Source organism: Schistocerca americana, chromosome X (genome assembly GCF_021461395.2).
Source record: "Schistocerca americana isolate TAMUIC-IGC-003095 chromosome X, iqSchAmer2.1, whole genome shotgun sequence".
Taxonomy (NCBI): Eukaryota; Metazoa; Arthropoda; class Insecta; order Orthoptera; family Acrididae; genus Schistocerca; species Schistocerca americana.
The window spans coordinates 776,713,262-776,738,292 of NC_060130.1; the positions used below are offsets into that span (position 1 = coordinate 776,713,262).

The 25,031-nt window shown below is 43.2% G+C and overlaps 1 protein-coding gene across 1 annotated transcript in view; it reads right to left on the bottom strand.

Moving 5' to 3' along the window:
• LOC124555501 (solute carrier family 28 member 3-like) overlaps positions 1-25,031 on the bottom strand; it is a 338,777-nt gene that overhangs the window by 252,244 nt on the left and 61,502 nt on the right. Inside the window, exon 2 of the mRNA XM_047129428.1 lies at positions 10,388-10,438. Within this exon, the coding sequence (XP_046985384.1) occupies positions 10,388-10,438 (51 nt within the window). The remainder of the gene's footprint in view (positions 1-10,387; positions 10,439-25,031) is intronic.

The following is a 25,031-nucleotide window of genomic DNA, read 5'->3' on the forward strand; positions in this document are numbered from 1 at the left end:
AAGCGTTACGGAGATGATAGATAAACTCCAGTGGAAGACTCTGCAGGAGAGACGCTCAGTAGCTCGGTACGGGCTTTTGTTAAAGTTTCGAGAACATACCTTCACCGAAGAGTCAAGCAGTATATTGCTCGCTCCTCCGTATATCTCGCGAAGAGACCATGAGGATAAAATCAGAGAGATTAGAGCCCACACAGAAGCATACCGACAATCCTTCTCTCCACGAATAATACGAGACTGGAATAGAAGGGAGAACCGATAGAGGTACTCAGGGCACCCTCCGCCACACACCGTCAGGTGGCTTGCAGAGTATGGATGTAGATGTAGATGGCGATGAAATGATGATGACGACAACACAACACCCAGTCCCTGAACGGAGAAAATCTCCAGCCCAGTCGAAAATCGAACCCGGGCCCTTAGGACTGACGTTTTGTAGCACTCACCACTCAGCTACCGGGGGCGGACAGTTCTCAACTAAAAACAGGCGTTTAATGTCCGTTATACACTCATGACATTTCGTCTTAAAAATCTATGCATAAATGTACAGTGACAATATGCAGCGGGATAGTGTCAGGAAGGACAGCAGGCCACCCTCTACGTTTAATATGGCAAAATCCGATGATTAACGTGTTTAATCCATGGAGATATTAGATAAATGGCAGGAAAAAGGGGCCAGAATGGTTCGTGTACATGTATATACATACTCATGGTACACCTACATCTATATACATACTCCGCAAGCCAACGTATGGTGTGTGGCGGAGTGTGTCCTGCACCACTAATAGTCATTTCCTTTCCTGTTCCACTCGCGAACAGGGCGAGTGAAAAATGACTATCTTTAACCTCCGTACGAGCCCTAATTTCTCTTGTCTGATCTTCGTCGTCCTTATGCGAAAAGTACGTCGGCGGCAGTAGAATTGTTCTACAGTCAGTTTAAAATGCCGGTTCTCTAAATTTTCTCAATGATGTTGCTCGAAAAGAACGTCGCCTTCCCACCAGGGATTCCTGTTTGAGTTCCTGAAGCAACTCTGTAAGACTTGCGTGTTGTTCGAACCTACTGGTGACAAATACAGCAGCCCACCTCCGAACTTCTTCTGTGTCTTCCTGTAATCTGATCCGGTGCGAATCCCAAACACTCGATCAATATTCAAGAATGGGTCGTACTAGTGTCCTATATGCAGTCTCCTTTAAGACGAACCACACTTTCCCAAAATCCTTCCAATAAACCGAAGTCGACCGTTCGCCTTACCTGCCACAATCCTCAAATGCTCGTTCCAGTTCATATCGCTTTGCAACGTTACGCTCAGATATTTAAACGACGTGACTGTGTCAAGTAGAACACTACTAAAGCCCGCTCGGTTAGCCGTGCGGTCTAACGCACGGTTTTCCGGATTGGGAAGGAGTGCCTGGTCCCCAGCACGAATCCGTCCGGCGGACTTGCGTCGAGGTCCGGTGAGCCGGCCAGTTTGTGGATGGTTTTTAGGCGGTTTTCCATCTGCCTCGGAGAATGTGGGCTGGTTCCCCTTATTCCGCCTCAACTACACTATGTCGGCGATTTCTGTGTAAACACGTTCTACGCCTACGCGTACACTCGTCTGGCGTGAGACCTTCCGTGGGGGAATCCACTGGGGGCCATACCGCACATAACCCTGTAAGAGTGGTTCGGCGTGGGGCGGCGGAAGGCTGAAGTGGACTGCGGTAGTCGTCATGGGGTTGTGGACCACTGCGGCTGCATCGTTTCTAGGCCCCCCGTTAACATACAATACAACACATACAATACAGGACACTACTAATGCTGTATCCAAACATTATGGGTTTTTCTTCCTATTCATCGGCATTAACTTATATTCTTCTATACAAAGTGGTCCATTTATCGTGGCCAGGCCAAATATCTCACGAAATAAGCGTCAAACGAAAAAACTACAAAGAACGAAACGTCTAGCTAGAAGGGGGAAACCAGATGGCGCTATGTTTTGCCCGCTAGATGGCGTTGCCATCGCTCAAACGGATATCAACTGCGTTTTTTTTAAATAGGAACCCCCATTTTTTATTACATATTCGTCTAGTACGTAAAGAAATATGAACTTTTTTCGCTTTGTGATGGATGGCGCTGTAATAGTCACAAACATATGGCTCACAATTTTAGACGAACAGTTGATATCAGGTAGGTTTTTTAAATTAAAATACAGACCGTAGGTACGTTTGAACATTTTATTTCGGTTGTTCCAATGTGATACATGTACATTTGTGAACTTATCATTTCAGGGAACGCATGCTGTTACAGCGTGATTACCTGTAAATACCACATTAATGCAATAGATGCTGAAAATGATGACCGTCAGCCTCAATGCATTTGGCAACATGTGTGACGACATTCCTCTCAACAGCGAGTAGTTCGCCTTCCGTAATGTTCGCACATGCATTGACAATGCGCTGACGCATGTTGTCAGGCGTTGTCGGTGGATCACGATAGCAAATATCCTTCAACTTTCCCCACAGAAAGAGATCCTGAGAAGTCAGATCCGGTGAACGTGCGGGCATTGGTATGGTGCTTCGACGACCAGTCCACCTGTCATGAAATATGCTATTCAATACCGCTTCAACCGCACGCGAGCTATGTGCCGGACATCCATCATATTGGAAGTACGTCGCCATTCTGTCATGCAGTGAAACATCTTGTAGTAACATCGGTAGAACATTACGTAGGAAATCAGCATACATTGCACCATTTAGATTGCTATCGATAAAATGGGGGCCAATTATCCTTCCTCCCATAATGCCACACCATGCATTAACCCGCAAAGGTCGCTGATGTTCCACTTGTCGCAGCCATCGTCGATTTTCAGTTGCCCAATAGTGCATATTATGCCGGTTTACGTTACCGCTGTTGGTGAATGACGCTTCTTCGCTAAATTGAACGCGTGCAAAAAATCTCTCATCGTCCCGTAATTTCTCTTGTGCCCAGTGGCAGAACTGTACACGACGTTCAAAGTCGTCGCCATGCAATTCCTGGTGCGCAGAAATATGGTACGGGTACAATCGATGTTGATGTAGCATTCTCAACTCCGACGTTTTTGAGATTTCCGATTATCGCGCAATTTGTCTGCTACTGATGTGCGGATTATCCGCGACAGCAGCTAAAACACCTACTTGGGCATCATCATTTGTTGCAGGTCGTGATTGACGTTTCACATGTGGCTAAACACTTCCTGTTTCCTTAAATAACGTAACTATCCGGCGAACGGTCCGGACACCTGGATGATGTCGTCCAGGATACCGAGCAGCATACATAGCACACGCCCGTTGGACATTTTGATCACAATTACCATACATCAACACGATATCGACCTTTTCCGCAATTGGTAAACGGTCCATTTTAACACGGGTAATGTATCACGGAGCAAATACCGTCCGCACTGGCGGAATGTTACGTGATACCACGTACTTATACGTTTGTGACTATTACAGCGCCATCTATCACAAAGCGAAAAAAGTGGTCCATCTAAAACATTCATATTTCTTTACGTACTACACGAATATGTAATAAAAAATAGGGGTTCCTATTTAAAAAAAAACCGGTTGATTATCCGTTTGACCTATGGCAGCGCCATCTAGCGGGCCAACCATAGCGCCATCTGGTTTCCCCCTTCAAACCAGACAAGTTTCGTTCTTTGTAGTTTTTTCGTTTGACACTTATTTAGCGAGATATTTGACCCGGTCACGATCTATGGACCACCCTGTATTTAGAGCTAGCTGTCTGCCATTCAGTACACCAACTAGAAATTTTGTCTAAGGTCATCTTGTTTCCTACTACCGTCACTCCACAAATGCCATCGTGTACATCACAGCATCATCAGCAAACAGCCGCAGACTGCTGCTCACCCTGTCGGTCAGATCATTTATGAATACATAAAACAAACAGCGGTCCTATCACCATTTCCTGGGGCACTTCTGACGATACCCTTGCCACTGATACCAAGGGCATCCCTCCTCCTTACATATATTCATCAAGTGGAAGCTTGTTATGGAACATTGACACTGCCACTACGAAGGCAAGTCAGATGGTCTTCCACTCTAAGAGATCTTGTTGTGGTATGTACCAAAACACTTAATCTCTGCCAAGAGCCGTGATCTAGAGATTGCTGTGCTCTCAGTGGGTAAAATAGGAAACAATAAGCTGGAACTATAATGATATAAGTAATTATATGTCTGATTTTCTGGAAGCTTTTGACATTCATTCTTGATATTGTTGAACAAGAGTATACGATTGGAATGCGCTAACATTGGTGTTAGATGTAAGCTTAATAAGATATCCATTGGTGCTTTGATATATGTGAATCAGCGAAACAGAAAATTTGAGTCAGAACATCAGATACATGATTCAAATTCCATTCTATCAATTTTTCGAACTTAAAAAATTTGTTTCAGATATTTGTTTTATGATGTGATAAACAATTATTTCAGAAAGGAAATTTAGTGGTGGCCTATCTAAAACAGTATCTGAACAGTTCTATCAAATCGAATGTGTTAGCCATCTTGCAGGAAAACTGTAAGAATGATGTGAGACTATTCACGTACTACTTCCAGATACCAGAATGAAATTTTCACTCTGCAGCGAAATGTGCGCTGATATGAAACTTCCTGGCAGATTAAAACTGTGTGCCAGACCGAGACTCGAACTCGGGACCTTTTCCTTTCGCGGGCAAGTGCTCTACCAACTGAGCTACCCAAGCACGACTCACGCCCCGTCCCCACAGCTTTTTAATTCCGCCAGTACCTCGTCTCCTACCTTCCAAACTTCGCAGAAGCTCTCCTGCATACCTTGCAGAACTAGCACTCCTTATTTTCAGATAGTCCACTGCAACTATACTATCGCTTCCCGCGCCCGGGTTCCCGGGTTCGATTCCCGGCGGGGTCAGGGATTTTCTCTGCCTCGTGATGACTGGGTGTTGTGTGATGTCCTTAGGTTAGGTAAGGTTTAAGTAGTTCTAAGTTCTGGGGGACTGATGACCATAGATGTTAAGTCGCATAGTGCTCAGAGCCATTTGAACCAACTATACTACTTACAGGCTTCCCAGTAATTGCATTAAACATGCTGCTTAGCTAGCAGTCTCTATGAATGAGATCTCTTAATTGCTTTGAGACATTGGCACTGGCCCTGGAGACAGTTAACTGTAATCATAGGAGTGGAATAGATTTTCAACGTCATAATTTAGTCGCCTATGAAACGGAAGCTGCGCAATTTTATTTTATTTTCTTCTTCTTCTTCTGCTTTTACGGCCTCATTGGACCACTTCAGTCAATCATTTCTGGTCCTCTTCTTTGGTATTTTCCCCTTCCGAGTGGCCCAGTATCTCTTCATTCGTTCCGATGCTTTTCGTCGTTCCTTATCTGTAAATACCCTTTTCATTGTAAGTCGTTTGTCAATTTTTGGTTTAAATCTTATTTCTGTGTCCCTCAACTTCTTTAAATTTGGCGTTTTGTTCTGCAAATCATCCAGAGTTATTTCCAGTTCTTCCATATCCTCTCTTATTTCCTTAAGCCATCCTCCTTGTTGTTTCAAATTCCAGAGTTTCTCAATAATTTTCCTTGATAATCTGGTTTCTGGTGTCCTCAGAATGTGACCACAAAAAGAGATCCTTTTCTTTCGTATAGTACCAGTGATGGGCTCCAGCTCTCTGTATACCACTTCATTTGGAACTATCCGCCATTGCCCAGCTTTTTGATATTTCTTATTTATGCATGTTCTAGCAATTCTTCTCTCTACTTTTAAAATTTTGTCAATTCTGTTTTTCTGGGTGACTTTAAAAAGAGTTTCACTTCCGTATGTAACCTCTGGTTGAACCACCGTCTTGTAATGTTTTAATTTTGTTTTAATTGATAGACTTTTTTATTGTACGTAGACCATGTCAGTTTTTGTGCTTTTATCATTTTATTAGTTCTTGCTCGCCATGCAGGTTTCTCGTCCAATTTGTGTGTTATAATTTCACCCAGGTATTTAAATTGTTTCACTATTTTAATTTCCCTATTGTTCATTGTGATGTGATCTATTACAAGTGGATCCGTTACCATTATTTCAGTCTTTTCAAATGATATCTGGAGTCCTAATTTTTTTGCTATATTTTGTAAGCTTGTTATTTTATTTTATTTATTTATTTATTTATTTATTTTTTTGTATTATCAAAATGTGGATCGTCGTACTTAGCTCAGTTTCAGGCATCTCTGCAATTCCTTAAAGAGTAACGGCAATATATTGTTAGTGATGTGCTGCCAGGTTGGGACATTCTTTTGTTTCGACATGCAGAGCTTAGACAAAAATATGGAAAAACCACGAAAAATGCATGGTGGAACATATGTGCGGATGCTAGCCAAGACATAAATTTTCGCTGTTGTATTTGATCACGAGTGGCACCTTTGTAATTACCTGAATACACAGCAAGTATCAGTCGTGGTCAGAATAGACGTCTGTGTAGCTGTAACTGCATTATGTCGGAGGTATGTGAGTTCGAACGTGGCCAAATTGTTGGTACTCCGACGGTAGGTGCTTCCTAACCAAGATAACCGAAGTATCTGGTGTTTAAGGATGCAACGTATCGAACATTTATATCGCATACAGAGAAAACGAGAAAACAGCAGCCGCTAAGTCACAACGCCGACGAGTGTGCGCGTGTTGACGGTCACTGAAGAGGATTGTGATGAAAAATAAGAGGACGACAGCTAGAAACGTCACAGGAAAACACTCGTGGACCCAGTCAGTATCAAAGAAACATGAAGGGCGCTGCCTAAGCAGGTAATTGCAGGGCCAGCTGTAATTCCAAAACTGCTCATCAGTGATGCAAATGCCCGTAACAGGAAAACGTGGTGCCCAAGCCATAAAACCTGGACTATAGAGCGATGGAAGAACGTCATTTGGTTGGATGAGCCTTGTTTCACGTTGTTTCCAACTTCTGACCGAATTTACGTTCCAAGAGTGAAATATGGCGGGTGTTTGGCGATGATTTGGACAGCCATATGGCCGTACTCCCACTATGTAATTCGCATTACTGCTAAGACTTATGTGACCATTTTGGCTGGTCAGGTCCACACCATGGTACAATGCCTGTTCCCCATTGATTATGACGTGTTCCAAGTCAACAAGACACCTGTTCACACATCTTGCATCGTACAGGACTGGTTTTGTCAGCACGAGATTTAACTGTTGCGTTTCTCCAGCCACCACAGTTACCAGGTCTCAATATTACTGAGACTTTGTGGTCTACTTTGGAGAGAAGAGCGAGTGTTCGCTATCCACCTCTATCATAGTTACCCCAACTTGCTTTTATTTTGCAAGAAAAATGGTGTAAGATTCCCTCAAAAAACCACACAAAACCTGCATTTATCCATTCCGATACGATTGGAAGCTCGTTTGGATGCCAACGAGTTTTCTGCACCGTATTAGGCATGGTAATGTGTCGCCTTTTTGGTGTTTCCGTATTTTTGTCCACCCCCTTTAGGCAGCCTATATGTTGTCACCTCCATTAGATCTTCAGTTTCTCTCGCCTCCATGAACAAAAATACAAGCACTACAATGGAAGCTGAAAGCAATTACCAATCATTTACCCAACATCATAATCTCTTGTCGAGTAGGCTGCATGCCAGTGACATGGCGGCCAGAAAACCTCACAATTTCTGCAGCTAATCTTTCCATAGGGGACTACTGTACCCCGGTTAAAATTAATTTGTGCGTGCCAGGTTGCAGTGTTGCCGGTGTGCAGCCGGCCACACTTCTCAAGGCCCTGCCTATATCTGCAAAACAGACAACTCTGCGAGGATGTGCAACTTGAGAAAGAACTACGACTGGATGGCTGCCGGCTCCTACCACTCGACTCGCTGAAACGTCAAACGCAAAGTAATCTTCTAGATTTCCGAAAGCGTTTGACACGAAGCTCCATTTCAGGCTGTTAAGGAGAGCAAGAACGGAATTTTTTTTCACATTTTCGGGTTTTTATGCCATTATAAAATTTTCAATTATTCATATGTTATAAGTTCACATGGGAAGTATTTTTTTTTTAAAGATAATCCACACCGGTTAAAAATGTTAAAATTTTTATGTGCATTACTTCAAGTTCTAATAAAATGGGTAGTTTTTTATATAGAAGGCTGAAATGTTGGTCATGTCCAGAAGAGGATCGGCGCCAGGTTGAGGAAGTTGAAAAAAAGTTTGAGAGACAGGAAACTCTCTGGTGGTAAAACCATAAGAGGCAGGCTGACAGACAAAATGATTGATGAAGTACAGCAGTATATTGGATGCCCATTAGAAATAATACTGAGGATTTGTTGAAAATGAAGCAGGCAGTATGGGCTACCTTCTTCCACAGACTTGACCAACTGATGGAAAACCAGTACATCACCGTTGCCTTCCTGGACCTGATTAATGGTGCAATTACTGCAATGCCCAGTACTCAAACACTTCACACAGCCATAAACATTCCATTCCAGCAGCAGTCATGGATATTATAAAACCTATTTACAGATACATGGCAAATCGTGAATTACTGAAGAAGTGTCTGCATGGTCAGAACTCAAAATCCTAATGAGTCGTTCACTAATCTTATATGGACTCGCTTACTAAAAAAATGTTTTTGTTGGAATGAAGGCACTAAAGTGGGGGGTCAGTGATGCTGTTACTGCTTTTAATGATGGCAACATTGGTAGGGTGAAATTGCTACAGCATATGGGAATTAACCCTGGACCAAACTGCATCAGAGAACTTGAACAGATGGACAAGGTTCGCATTGATAACGCAGATTATGGAACACAGTTGGCCACTAAGGATTCCAGAAAGAAGAGAAGAAGAAAAAAATTGGAAAAATATCAAGAGGATGATATATAGTATGGTACATGGTGATTATGAGTGACTAAAAATAAAAACTTAAGCATATATTAAGTGAGTTAGAAGTCGTTTTTGAAAATTTACATTTTCTGTTGAATTTTTTCCTAAATCTCAGAAACCACTTCGAGTAGAGTATTCAAATTTTCAGGGAGTAATAATATACATATCATGAGTCTACTGAACTAAAAGAAGAACATAATGTTATGTATAATCAAAATTATTTAGGATAACGTACAAAAAACTACGCAAAATTTTAACCGTGAAATTAAAAAATTGTATTTCCGAAATCAGTGGCTGAAATGCAATTATTGTAGTTCAGTAGACTCAGAAGATACAGTTTAATGTTCTGTAAAAGTTTCATGGCAATGGCTACAGTGGTTACTGAAATACAGGGAAGCCAAGTTACTAAATTTAACATTGTCGGGATAGGGTGTGCCAACTCCCCTTAAGGAAGGTACAAGCATATGGAATAGGTTCACAGATATGTGAGTGACTCGAAGACTTCTTAAGTAATAGAATCCAGTATGTTGTCCTCGACGGCGATTGTTCATCAGAGACAAGAGTATCGTCAGGAGTGACCCAGGGAAATGTGATAGGACAGTTATTATTCTCTATATACATAAATGATTTGGCGGAGCGGGCAGGCAGGAATCTGCAGTTGCTTCGCAGGAATCTGCAGCTGCTTCCTGACGATGCTGTGGTGTACCGTGAGGCATCGAAATTGAGTTACTGTAGAAGGATACGAGATGACTTAGACAAAATTTCTAGTTGGTATAATGAATGGCAGGAAGCTCTAAATACAGAAGTAAGTTAATGCCGATGAGAAGGAAAAACAAACCAGTAATGTTCGGATACAGCATTAGTAGTGTCCTGCCTGAGGCAGTAACGTCGTTTAAATATCTGAGCGTAACGTTGCAAAACGATATGAAATGGTACGAGCATGTGAGGATTGTGGGGGCGGGGAGAGGAAGGCGAATTGTCGACTTTGGGTAATTGAGAGAATTCTGGGAAATTGTACGACCTATTCTTGAGTGGGGATCCGTACCAGGTCGAATTAAAGGAAGACATCGAAGCAATTCAGAGGCGGGTTGCTAGATTTATTACTGGTAGGTTCGAGTAACACGCAACTGTTATGGACATGCTTCAGGAACACATTCAGGCGACATTCATTTCGGGGAACGCTATTGAGAAAATTAAGAGGACCGGCATTTGAAGCTGACTGCAGAACGATTCTACTGTCATCAACATACAATGCACGTGAGGACCACGAAGATAAGATACGAGAAATCAGGGCCCATACGGACGCATATAGACAGTCGTTTCTTCCTCGCTCTATTTGCGAGTGGAACAGGAAAGGAAATGACTAGTAGTGGTAAGGGGTACCCTCCGTCACGCGCCTTATGGTGGATTGCGGGGTGTCCATGTAGATCTTAATCGGTGTGTAGCAAATAACAATATACTGACTAATTTATTTAGCAACAAACCTGACATAGATAGTTATCTGTGCTGTCCACCTACCTCCAAGTTTGGCCTGGCGTTGGCGTCTACTCCACAATTCCGTTCCCCCATCTGTGAAAACAAAAGACGCATATATCAGACAAATGAGGGGTTTGAGGCAGGTGCTTCAGAGAGACTGCAGAGACACAGATAATAATGAAAGATGCACATAAATGTATAACGTGACAAAGAGTTACTCTGATTAAAGAGTGAGTCATGTTTCAGCAAGTCGAGCGTCACGAGACATCCATCACCCTGTCTTAAGCTCTCCTCGGTCTCCAAGTTTTCGGTGTGCTCTGTGTAGCCTCTTATACAGGCGTGTGTAAAAACCATAAGGACGATAAATACTACCAAGATGGGGTAATTCTGAGTGTAAGTGAATACCTTGTAAGCTAAGAACTCCAACGAGTCATCTCACATTGACTGATTGCACAAGCGCTCGTTCCAGCTCCACCTGGTTTATGAAAATTGCTATTTTCAGACGCCCAAGTGTTGTGACGCAGACGACCTGGAGAAAACTGCCCCTGCTTGACTTCAAATGGTTCAAATGGCTCTGAGCACTATGCGACTTAACTTCTGAGGTCATCAGTCGCCTAGAACTTAGAACTAATTAAACCTAACTAACCTAAGGACATCACACACATCCACGCCCGAGACAGGATTCGAACCTGCGACCGTAGCGGTCGCTCGGCTCCAGACTGTAGCGCCTAGACCCGCACGGCCACTCCGGCCGGCCCTCCTTGACTGCATTTGCTGTTAAATCATGTTCACCCTTCATCTGCCTCCACATCTACATTGTGTAAATCACTGAATTACGGTACTTCCCATTGCACCAGTCATCACGGATTTTTTCCGCATTCCATTGACGTATGGATCGCGGGAAGAATAACTGTTTAAATGCCTCCGTGCGCGCTGTAATTAATCTTATCGGAACGATCTCTACGGGAGTGATACGTAGCGTGTTGCAATAGATTCCCAGAGTCATAATTTACAGCTAGTTTTTGTAACTTTGTTAAGCAGGCTTTCTCGGAATAGTTTACGTCTATCTTCAAGATTCTGCCAGATCAGTTTCTTCAGAATCTCTGTGACACTCTCCCACTGGTCAAAAAAACCTGTGACCATTTGTGCTACCCTTCTCGGTATTCGTACGGTATTCCCTGTTAGGCCTATTTGGTTTGGACCCCACATACTTGAGCAGTATTCTATGATGGGTGTAGGAGCGATTTGTAGGCAGTCTCCTCTGTACACAGATTGCACATCGCTGGTATTCCACCGACACACGGAAGTTTGCCACCTGCTCCAACTGAGGCTATAGGATCATTCCATTTCATATCTCTACAAAGTGTTACACCCAGTTATTTGTATTAGTTAACAGATTCTAGCTGTGAGCCATTGATATTACAGTCATACGGATCTACGATTTTTCATTTCGCCATTGCCTTAAATCGATTAAGACAGATTTTGGGGTCTTCCCTTTGAAAAGAAACAATCGAGTTCCTTCCTCGTCCCTCCCAATTGTAGCTTCAGCTTCGCCTCTAATGATCTCGTAGCCGACAAGATATGTAACCATAAACTTCCTGTCTTTCTTTTTCACCCAATATTGCCCATTCAGTACAAGTGTCTCACGATGGTTAAAGGATCACAATTCATCAGCTGTGTGTTATCGGGTGGACTGTACTGGTACCCAATAAAAACGTCATTAATCAAAGCCCTTTGGTCTCCTTGAATGTGCCGAATAATTTACGTCGAAACGGTCCTACTTGAAACGAGAAAACTATTTCCTGAGGTGATTTCTGCTATGCAGTCACCGCTTACACGGCACTATCGTTTGGAGCTGTCTCCAGTGCCTGCAATGATTTGTTAAATCGAAAGAGAACAAAATGTCAAAAATGGCAATAATCCTCATAACCCTCAAATATGGAACATTCAACAAGTCACTGCAAGAACGATTTAGAGCCAGTTAAGTCAGCCGCGCGGGATTAACCGAGCGATCTCAGGCGCTGCAGTCGTGGACTGTGCGGCTGGTCCCGGCGGAGGTTCGAGTCCTCCCTCGGGCATCGGTGTGTGTGTTTGTTCTTAGGATAAGTTAGGTTCAGTAGTGTGTAAGCTTAGGGACTGATGACCTTAGCAGTTAAGTCCCATAGGATTTCACACACATTTCCTGTAAGTCAGACCAGCAGTGCCAATAAGTAAGCCTTGCGTAATTTTTACTCTTGTAGAACAGTTTAGATGGGGAAATATTTAATTTGTGGGTGAACTGCAAATTGAACCAACTGTGGTACAAAAATCGAACTTTGCTCGTTGTCAAGTGCACCTTCACCTGCAAATTAGACCATCTGTGCCAGTAAGTGATGAATTTGTATTTTTTTGTGATAGAACAATTAGAAGTGGAAATATTTAATCTCGTGGTCAATTGTGCCTTGCACCAAGTGTGGTACAAAAATCGAACTTTGCTCGTCGCCAAGCACAGCTTGACTTGTAAGTTGATCAGTAGTGCCGCATGTATTTTGACAAGTAGTAGAGACAATATGAATGTGGAAGTATTTTATTTGGGTGTCCATTGTCTCTTGCAGCAAGTGTGATACAAAGATCAAACTTTGCTCATTGCCAAATGCAGCTTAACCTCTTAGTTAAATCAGTAGCGGCCCATGCAAAATGGTTCAGATGGCTCTGAGCACTATGGGACTTAACATTTGAGGTCATCAGTCCCCTAGAACTTAGAACTACGTAAACCTAACTAACCTAAGGACATCACACACATCCATGCCCGAGGCAGGATCCGAACCTGCGACGGTAGCGGTCGGTTCATGCACTTAGATAAAAACAAAATACCGACCATTTAGATGTGGAAATATTTAATATGCGGCCGGGGGGGGGGGGGGTACATTGTGTCTTGCAGTACAAAGGAACAAGATAGGATACATATGGACTGACTGTTTTATTCTAATGGCCAGTAAAATATTGGGCTATGATTGTCTTTTTAATGGTTGGCAAAATATTTGGCTGTGATTGGTACAGAGTGAATCACCTAAAACTTGCACCGCAAATATTGCAGAAATGGAAAGTGCTACTGAAATGTGATATTCGCAGAGTGGATTGGTAGTCAGGGGCTCGTATTGTTAGCCAATCACCCTATTGTAATAATACTTAGAAAGATTCTTTTTGTGAAAACATACTCTTTTTTTAAAGTGAACAATGTCCATTGACATTAACGAGCTAAAAGTAGGGTAAATTAGAATGTCGGTGGTTTTTGTTGCAGGACTCTAGTGCGAGTCGTTTACGAGACATCGCATTTTGAAAATTTCTGGATACTTGTTGTGCCATTCAACCTGCATAGCTGCTAGGTACAATATTCGCTTACAAGGTGCTTGTGTGTTCCTTGAGTGCACTGCGACTTGCTAGTCAGTGTGTGACAGTCTGTGGTGTGCGTACTGCAAGACCTTCGGTACACACACCATCAGATTTTTTGACTTGTCGCTCTAACGAAGTAGGCGAGTGTCATAAATATGTCTCGTGGTGTTATCGTGGCGTGTTTGTCTTCTGCCGTTAGGTCAGACGATAGGAATGACAATTGCACGCTTAGAGTAGCAGATTGACGGTGACCTACTTTAAACAGATCTTGATTAATTTTCACACACCTTTATTAAAATAATAAAAATCATAGATATCCGTAACTTGATTCTGGATGCTGTTTACAATTGACAATCTGAAGTTCCTTTGGTCTTGGTACGTTAATCTTATTCTCACATATCTCTGATACTTGACAAAGTGTCTAGTCATTTATCTTCATGGCTGTGTACAGGAATATTGTAATCTTATTAGGCGCAGACTGAAACTTGACTACAGACTGGTACAGACAAATGCAGACTAATGCAGACTGACTAATCGGAGGTCTGTACACTCGTTATAATACCTCGCGCGTTCACGTATCACTGCGCGAGTGTGATCCGCGATGAGAAAAGGTTCTACGTTAGCAGCAATCTCATTGGCTGCGTTACATATTAATACGCGGATCGGCGGAAGCAGAATTTGGTCCGTCTCTAAGACAGCGCCATCTCGTAGTGCAGAGACGGACGAGCGCTGCGCCTGCTCTGTTGTGCATAGCGGGGCGCGCTCTAGTGGGAAAGGTGTGTACGCGCTGACTACGCGGAACTATGTACACAACACAGTGCAAGCAGCAGGTCGTGAGTGGAAGACGGGATTTATCAATACATGGTCGAGATGCTCAGGGTGTATTGAGAGTGTAGGAAGAATGCAGTTCATTCTTGTACGACATATGCGGCAAGATATCCCAACAGAGTCAGACATCTCGGCAATTATTTATCATCCTCGTTAATCAGATAGGTTAAAGTGGTAGTGTAACACGTAGACAACTTAAGAGAGGGAAACCAGTGACGACAGAAGAGGGGGAAATTAATGTTCTTGCTGCTGTTTCAGTAGATCCTTACGATAGCTGCCGCGCAATTATACGAGGAAGTGGCATGAGTCAGGCAAGTGTCCTACGCATTCTCCATCGACGCAGGTTCCATCCCTACCACATTTAAAAAATGGTTCAAATGGCTCTGAGCACTATGGGACTTAACATCTATGGTCATCAGTCCCCTAGAACTTAGAACTACTTAAACCTAACTAACCTAAGGACAGCACACAACACCCAGCCATCACGAGGCAGAGAAAATCCCTGACCCCGTCGGGAATCGAACCCGGGAACCCGGGCGTGGGAAGCGAGAACGCTACCGCACGACCACGAGATGCGGGCCTTACCACATCTCTCTCCATCAGGATCTTCATGGAAACCATTATGAGAATCGTGTTAACTTCTGTACATGGGCAATAAGTCAGGGTACTCCACATGTATCATGTATCTTGTTTAGTGATGAAGCCACATTTCCCAATCACGGCCAGGTAAACAGCCGAAACATGCACTATTTGCCTATTATCAGATTACTTATTACAACTGTGAATATTTCAAAATTAATTATTTTAGTCCACACAAAAAAATTCAAATGTTCAAGGTATGTATTGAGAACGAATACATCATATTTTATACACACTAGAAGGAAATCTCTTGGAAGTTCTGAACTGCATATAGTGGGTCTTTTCAAAGTGTAATGACAGTGAATTGGCTATGAACCACTTATTAATGTCAGTAAAAATTTGAATAGCTGCCCTTTCTAAATTTATATTTGATTTACTATTTATTGCGCTGTTTGTATCATCTGCAAATAAGACAAATTTGGCATCTGTTACATTACAAGATGCCAAATTTTAATGAAAATTTATTATACTTTAATTTTTGACAATACTGGGTTGTAACAGCCAAGTAACTACCTACTGTGTGAATGATGGATGTATGCAAAGCAGATGTAAGTCTTAAGTCTGTAAATAGTGGAAGTTTAATTTTAAATCTTGTACATAATTTGACTGTTCTTAACTGAGGATCTTTGAAATGAATAATTTGCTTTAATTTTTGACAATACTTGGTTGTAACAGCCAAGTAACTAGATACTGTGTAAATGATGGATTTAATGAAAGCAGATGTAAGTATTAAACCTATAAATATTATCAGTTTAATTTTAATTCATGTACTTAATTTTACTGTTTATTGACTGAGGATCATTAAAATTAATGAAACTCAAGTATTTCTAATTAGATTTTTGTAATGTGTTTATCTGACATGTTCCACACCCAGGACGATCCCCTCTTTTGTGGGTCTATGGAATGAATAATTAATCTAATCTACATGTATTATAATAAATCATGCATCTAAAATCATTAAAAAATCACCTAAGAGCATCAGAGCATAAAGAAAATTTTTCCTTCCTCCATAAAAAAATTCAGGTCTGGGAGGGTTAATCTTACTTTAACAAGCCTCGCAGAGTCCATTTATATGACCAATACCTCCAACCTCTAGCTAGTTTCTCAACAAGCTTCTTCTGTCTCCACATAGTCTTCTATGAATACTGTAATTACCTATCAGCTGTTACTAACGGTAGATGCCACAGCAGGGTGAAACGCATCTGCGCTTGATCACAACACTCGCCTTCGGAAGACGGGAATTGTTAATGAAACTTCACGCCTGTGAATCGAACATAGGGTTCTTGTACATGGCGCATTGAATAAGTAATGCAACAATTTTTTCTGAAAGCAGGTTGGTTGTATTCAGGATTCCAACAGACCGTATTATTCCCCACTTTTTTGGCTAAAAAACCCTATTTTTCAACGTAATGTCGTTTCAATGCGACGGCGTTATGCCACCTTACTGTGAGGGCCTGTATGCCCGCATGGTACCACTCTACTGGTCGACATCGTAGCCAACATCTTACTGCATCAGTAACCCTACCATCATCCACGTATTGCTTCCCGCAGAGAGCATCCTTCATTGGGTGAAACAGATGGAAGTTGGAAGGTGCGAGATCCGGGCTGTAGTGTGCATGAGGAAGAACAGCCCAATGAAGTTTTGTGAGTTCCTCTCGGGTACTCAGACTTGTGCGGGGCCTTGCGTTGTCATAGAGAAGGAGAAGTTCGTTTTCACTTTTGTCGCGAAGAACACGCTGAAGTCGCTACTTCAGTTTCCTGAGAATAGCACAGTACACTTCACAGTTGATCGTTGCACCATGAGGGAGGACAGCAATCAGAATAACCCCTTCAGAGTCCCAGAAGACCGTCACCATGACTTTCCGTCTGAGGGTGCAGCTTTGAACTTTTTTTTGCGGAGAGAGGTGGTGTGGCGCCATTCCATGGATTGCTGATTTATTTCCAATTCTAAGTGGTGGAGTCCGCAGCTCGTGGTCGTGCGGTAGCGTTCTCGCTTCCCACGCCCGGGTTCCCGGGTTCGATTCCCGGCGGGGTCAGGGATTTTCTCTGCCTCGTGATGACTGGGTGTTGTGTGATGTCCTCAGGTTAGTTAGGTTTAAGTAGTTCTAAGTTCTAGGGGACTGATGACCATAGATGTTAAGTCCCATAGTGCTCAGAGCCATTTGAACCATCTAAGTGGTGGACCCATGTTTCATCACCTGTGACGATGTTCGACAAAAATTAGTCACGATAAATCTCACAAATCGCAAAAAATTCCACACAGATGGTCTCTCGTTGCTCTTTATGGTCTATTAGACTGCGAGGAACCCAGCAGGCATATACCTTTGAGTGCCCCAACTGGTGCAGGAGTGTGTCAGCACTACCAACAGAGATGTCCAGTTAAGCAGCGAGGTGTTTGATTGTGGTCCATCGATCAACTCGAATGAGAGTGTCCACACGCTCTAACATTGTAGGAGCCACAGCTGTATGCGGCAGCCCGGCACACGGGAGATAGGACATGCCTGCGGGACCTTGTTGCGATGATCACAGACGCCTCGCGCAACGGCTCACTCTGCTTTCGTTCACTGCCAGGTCTCCGTAGACTTCTGCAAGCAACTATGAATAGGTGCGATGCTACAGTTTTCCGCCAAAGATACTCAGTGCTAGCTCTCTGTTTGGAACTTTACCCCCGTTACAGACGCCATATCGAAGGCCACGAATAGAGCCACGGCCTATCAAAACCCCATGAAACTATACGAGCTGAAGCGGGAATATTCCACGATGACCCACAAAAAATTCCGCCTTTTTCAACCGGAAGTGGCCGAAAAAAATTGGTTTGCATTACTAATTGAAAGCCCCTCGTAGTATCTCCGCGCCAGATACACACCTTGGCCAATTTCTACGGAATCAAATATGTCTGTCTAGAGAAACCAATAACTACCGAAATCAATTACCACGTCCTGCGTCCCTCTGATTGCTAATACTTCTACATATATTCTATGTGATGAACATCCAATACTTCCATTGTTCCAGCTTAATCATGAACGACAGAGAAGCTCATACAAATCACTTAGTAATACAAATAGAATAAATATTCGTTGTTGTGACATTGTATCAGAGGGCTGGTAATTATCAAATGTTGCTCAATCTTACACAAAATACAGCACCATCTCAGATTCATTCTTAAGATTGCATTACTCATTTTTGTTGTGGCCGTGTTCAGTTGCATTAGAGAACGAGGAGAAAAAATTAACATAAAAGTACCAGCTCCTCAGCGAGCTTTGAACCTACGGCTACAGCGGCAATCAATCCAGGAAACAAGTACAACGGCACACTGTTTGCTGGACGTCGCTGAAAGTAGCACTGTCTCGCTGCTGTAGCACGAGCTGAGTCAGAGAGGGACGCAAATAGTTCACGTAGAGAGAGATAACAGAAACTGTAATTTACAAGTACAATTTGCTTCCATTTGCACATAGATCCAAGTGCCGTAACTAATATAATGAAATTACTAGCGATACGCTGTTGATGTAGAGGTTTCCATAGAATGCCTGGTGCAATTTTTCTAACTGCTTAGTTCTTTAGCTAGTTTATGCATAACCAGTTCCCAAGCCATAGAGGGGTAATAGGCGGTTAAAAAATCTTTTGGAGCGAAAGAATAATTCGAAGTATCATAGAACACTGGAAGTCCAGATATTCTTGCAAAATCTGTCCGAGTTTTGGGGGAAAACAGTGTTCAAATGGATTCTCTCAACAGGTGGGATTATACTAGGCATGGACTTCACCCCAAAGGGAAGGGTAAACTGGCTGGGAAAATAGCAGGAAAGTTAAAGGGGGGAGCACTGTCATGAGTGATAAAATACCAGTGGTTATAGGGTTCAGAAAAGACTCTTTTTTAGGGTATGGAGGACAGAAAGAAACCAAGTTTTAAGAGAGGTTAGGATTGAGACAAACCTTCAGTTTGAGAAAGAAACCAAAAAATCTGATTCTAGCTTATTACATCAGCATAAATAGCTGTTGGTTAAGAGTCTTCAATAATCAACAGAAATTTCAACTCTACCCAATTTTAACTCAGTCAGTGTGAAATGCCAGCTATCTTTATTGCATCAAAATATTCGAGGACTGAGAAACAAAACATTTCAGGCAGTAACTCTCTCTTTCTCTCCCCCCCTCCCCCCCCCCCCCCCCCGCCAAATACACACACACAATCTCTCGACTGCCGTGTCATCCTAGGCCGATAGGAGTCACTGGATGTGGACATGGAGGGGCATGTGGTCAGAACACCGCTCTTCCGGAAATTGTCAGTTTTCGTGGCCGGAGTCGCTACTTCCAATCAAGTAGCTACTCACTTCACCTCACAAGGGCTGAGCGCTCCCCGCTTGCCAACAGCGCTCAGCACACATGGACGGTCACTCATCCAAGTGTTAGCTAGCCCAACAGCTGTTAACTTCGGTGACCTGGCGGGAACCAGTCAGTAAGAAATATACATAAATCCTTTCTAGGATGACCTTATTAGATACTTTGAGAAGTAATGTGGCGGAAACTCTTAAGACACAAAGTAATTACAGACATTGGCTGCAAGTGGGCACGGATTTAAATCAACGGGGAAGTAGAAAATTTGTGCCAGACCAGAAATCGAACCTGAGTCTCCTGCTTACTAGACAGATGCTCTGACCACTAAGCCACCCTGACACACTGGTCACTGCAACTGCATGGACTACCCTAACACACCTCCCGTCAGACCCAAATTTTCAACTTATCCATTCACTACTGACGTATTGTCAATAATCGTCATTACTCTTGGCATTTCGCCGATTCCCGTAAGAGTTCGAGCCTGGTGTGCGTCAACGCTGAAGAGATCTTTGGCCGTCTCGCATTAATTAATTACACTGATGAGCCACAACACTATGACCAACGGCTTAATAGCTTGTTTGTCCGTCTTTGGAACGAAATACGTCATATCCGAAAGAACAGACACCACACAGACTGCCAGTGATCTCTTCAGTACCAAGTTAGAACTGCGGGTATGGAGAATGACTGGAAAGGTGCACTGCATCAGTAGTATATGGATAAGTTGAGAATTTGGGTCTGGCGTGCTAGGTTAGTCCGTGTAGCTGCAGTGCCCGCTGTGTCCCAAAGGCTTTCAGTTGCGTGCCAGCCGCCGAGTGGGACGGACGTGCGGCGGCCCCGCTGGACGTCACGTTGTCAACAAGGTTGCTGTAAGCGCTATTTCTGCTTTGCGATTCGATTTAGAAGAAAAATGAGTCTATCTAATAACCTGAGAAAAGACGCGATTAAATATGCATTTGATCGTAATTTCATTACCGAAAGCTGTTTAGATTAGGGCTTGGTTTATCGAAAAACTTAAGATTACTGAAGCTGATGTTGTCGGTGTTCATTTGTCTTTTGTGACGAATTCTGCTTACCTAAAATATGTTACTGTTGCTTTGTGTGCTTCCATTGTTGAAAAATGCAATGGCATAATTAAGTTCAACCATTCAGACGGCACTGTTTGTGTTCTCATGTCCCTTGCTGGGATGAGTATACTGACAGTCAGGGTCTTTGAACTTCCTTTTGAGATACCTGCTGTTGAAATTAACAATGCTCTTCGACCGTATAGCAGGATTATATCCAATGCCGCAGAAAACTGGTCAGAAACACACATGTTCCCTGTTCTTAATGGTGTCCACCAGATTAAGGTCGAACTTTACAGGCACATTGCATCTTATGTTAGTATTTGCGGTTATCGAGCCCTGGTTATATATGACGCTCAACCAAGAACGTATATTTTATGTAATTCGACAGAGCACATTCGAGCCGAATGCAGCAGAAGAAGGGTCCCACAATTACCAAGAGCTAAAGATACAAGCGCAGGGCCTGTCGTTCAAATGAAGTTAAAGTATGCGGCTGCCGTCTCAGATACCCGACCGATGGAACCGATTTCGGAGGAGCAGGGGAACGTCTTTTGGTTCAGGGGGATGGCGCCAACCAAAACGGAAATAAGTAAAACTGTAGTCAGGCAAATCGTGTCTCTAAAGAATGCCAATGACGCCGTAAAAAATGTCGCTAATGGGGAGGACACTATTGTTAGCGCGGGTCCCTTTACTACATCTGTCCGCAGCTCGTGGTCATGCGGTAGCGTTCTCGCTTCCCGCGCCCGGGTTCCCGGGTTCGATTCCCTCCGGGGTCAAGGATTTTCTCTGCCTCGTGATGACTGGGTGTTGTGTGATGTCCTTAGGTTAGTTAGGTTTAAGTAGTTCTAAGTTCTAGGGGACTGATGACCATAGATGTTAAGTCCCATAGTCCTCAGAGCCATTTTACCTACATCTGATGTGGGGACCACGCAGATATCGCCCAAGAGAGAACAACGCGACGATACTCGAATAAACACGACCAATGACAGGGCGTTGGACCAAGTAGAAGTCGAAAACGGGACAAATATTGATGTTAAAGACATCTAGTTGAATCAAGGAGTCAAAGAAAATAGAAATGGGAACACCGCCAAGACTGAACGACGAGCAGCGAAAAAAGAAAAAACGTTTTTAACGTATCAGCTGTTCCCGGCAAGCCGCGCAGGATTAGCCGAGCGGTCTGAGGCGCTGCAGTCATTGACTGTGCGGGTGGTCCCGGCGGAGGTTCGAGTCCTCCCTCGGGCATGGGTGTGTGTTTGTCCTTAGGATGATTTTTGCCGGCCGGTGTGGCCGTGCGGTTAAAGGCGCTTCAGTGTGGAACCGCGTGACCGCTACGGTCGCAGGTTCGAATCCTGCCTCGGGCATGGATGTGTGTGATGTCCTTAGGTTAGTTGGGTTTAATTAGTTCTAAGTTCTAGGCGACTGATGACCTCAGAAGTTAAGTCGCATAGTGCTCAGAGCCATTTGAACCATTTGTTCCCGGCAAGGAATGGCGAACGATAGTAGAAAATCTGCTGGGAAGAGAGGAGAAGCTTCTTTTGACGACCCCATCATCGGAGTCTTCTGAGAAGTCTCCAGATCCGTCTCCAGAGCGGTCAAGGTCACCCAGGACTTTCAGAAAACGTAACTAAAAGAGAAGGCCAGCACATCCGGCTGCAGAGAGCTTGGCATCAGCTGTAAGGGAAAAGTTACGAAGTATGCAACAAGATGAAAATGCGATAGTTAAGACTGCTATGAAACGAGTTGACGAAAGATTGAAGATAAGTTTCAACGAGACCACTGCTGACAATATGAGTAGCAAAGGACAATCACAACTGACTCATTCAGGAATCAAAGAAGAAAATGGATCCCAAACAAGATACTATGCTCGACAAAGAAGTTTATACTGGTCAGATGGCGATGAGAACTTCGATCTAACTCTGAGTAAGGCAAATGAAATGGAATATTAAGAAATACTAATGTGTAGGTACGTAAGAATACAGAAACGAACAGTGTAATCGAACAGAGGCTACTCCTCGAATATCAACTTATTGTTAGAGTAGCCTGTTCAAGTAGATCAAACACATACTGTCACGACTATAAACAGGATACAGAGCGATACAAAAATGGCCGCTCTCACTGAATTTCTCCATCAGTCCGATAGCGCTATTGCAAGAAGTCAATTTTAAAAGCTTTCCTATTGCGGGACACAAAGAAATTTTAAATGTGGCCTCAGAAAGGGCATGCAGCACTACAATTCTCGTCAAGGGAAGAATCGAGGCCACAGATGGTTCAAATGGCTCTGAGCACTATGGGACTTAACTTCTGAGGTCATCAGTCCCCTAGAACTTAGAACTACTTAAAGGTAACTAACCTAAGGACATCACACACATCCATTCCCGAGGCAGGATTCGAACCTGCGACCGTAGCGGTCGCGCGGGTCCAGACTGTAGCGCCTAGTACATCTCGGCCACCCCGGCCGGCGAGGTCACAGATGTTTCTTTCTTAGACTCGGGGAGGGGCATTAGGTGCGAATTTTTAAATGAAACTGTTGTGAGTGTATACGTTCCTCCCGGAAACAATGCTCGACATGATAGGGCCAATTATTTTAAACATGATATTTACTAAAATAAAATCCTACGGAAATTATTATTGGTAGAAACTGGAACTGTGTCATACGCAGGAAAGATCAACACCCAAATTTCAATAACTCCAAAGAAAATGAAAGCCTAGCGAAACATATGCAATGGTAGGACGTATGGGAAACAAAATACTTACTGTCTGCAAAACATATGTACTTCAACAACAATGCGCGAAGCAGGATAGACCGCATATGTGTAACATCAGACTTTGCACACAAAATCAGTGCAGTTGAACTGATACCTATATCCTTTTTCCGTCCATCGTGCTGTGAGGTGTAGTATTGTACTTCCAAAACAGAAAATAAACTGGGATCGTCCATTATGGAAAGTAAATATTAATATGCTGAACGACAGTGCTATAGTTGTGCAAGTCGAAGGAGCGCGGCAGGCTGCTCTAAGATAATGCCATAGATGCTGGTCCACAAATGACTGGTGGACACTGCATGCAAAAAAGAAACTTAGGTCAACTTTGGTACCTTATAGAAGGGAAATAACAAGGTGGTTTAGAAATACGGTGGAATTCCACTATTGTCGTTTACGAGAACTATATGGCCAGCCGATGTCCGAGGAAATTAGAATAAATATAAACAAAACTAAGAATGAAAAGCCAGCCCGGTTAGCCGTGCGGTCTAACGCACTGCTTTCCGGGTGGGAAGGCGTGCCGGTCTCCGGCACGAATCCGCCCGGCGGATTAATGTCGAGGTCCGGTGTGCCGGCCCCTCTGTGCATGGTTTTCAATGCGGTTTTCCATCTGCCTCGGCGAATGCGGGTTGGTTCCCCTTATTCCGCCTCAGCTACACTATGTCGGCGATTGCTGCGCAAACACTGTCTACACGTACTCGTACACAATTACTCTACCACGCAAATATTGGGGTTACACTCGTCTGGAATGAGACGTTCACAGGGGGGCGTACTGGAGGCCGAACCGCACAATAACCCTGGGTTAGGTATGGGGCGGCGGTGGGGTGAGTGGACTGCTGCAGCCCGTTGTGAGGTTGTGTACCTCTGAGGGTTACGGCGGGGACGAAGCCTCCGTCGTTTCTAGGTCCCCAGTTCAATACAATACAGTACAATTCAAGACTCAAATACTTAGTGTTAAAAGAAGATAACTAGACGGTTTAAAAATAAAATCGCGAGTTCAAACAGAAATTGAAGGAGTAAACACATCACAAAACCATGTGATACAACATGACAGAAACATAAGAAAAACTTTTAAAGAGAAAATGCGAGCTGAAGACCGCAGTATTCTGAGGTATCAAAAAGACATTTTAAAAGAAGCCTATAAATTTTATGATATTTTGTACAGTGCTAATCAGTATAAACCTTCCTCTGCAACAGATCTATTCCGCAAAAGCGATGTAGAAAATCGAACAACTGAAGAACAAAACAGGGATAGTGCAATAATGTGCGAAGACGTTTTAATATAATTAAATGCGCACCTTCCAAAAAGTCAACAGGTCCTGATGGTTTACCCTCAGAATTTTACTTAGAACATTGGCACATGATTGGTGACAAATTTACAGAGATTATTGGCTCTGAGCACTATGGGATTTAACATCTGAGGTCATCAGTCCCCTAGAACTTAGAACTACTTAAACTTAATTAACCTAAGGACATCACACACAACCATGCCCGAGGCAGGATTCGAATCTGCGACCGTAGCGGTCGCGCGGTACAGAGATTATTAACGAAACACTGAATGAAGTGCATATCCCTGAATAATTAAAAGATGACGATACTGTTATAATTCCTAAAGAGGGAAATACGGAATTGAAACACATAATCAAAAAGAGGGCAATTTAATGTACTCTAATTACAAAATAACCGCGAGGGTAGTGA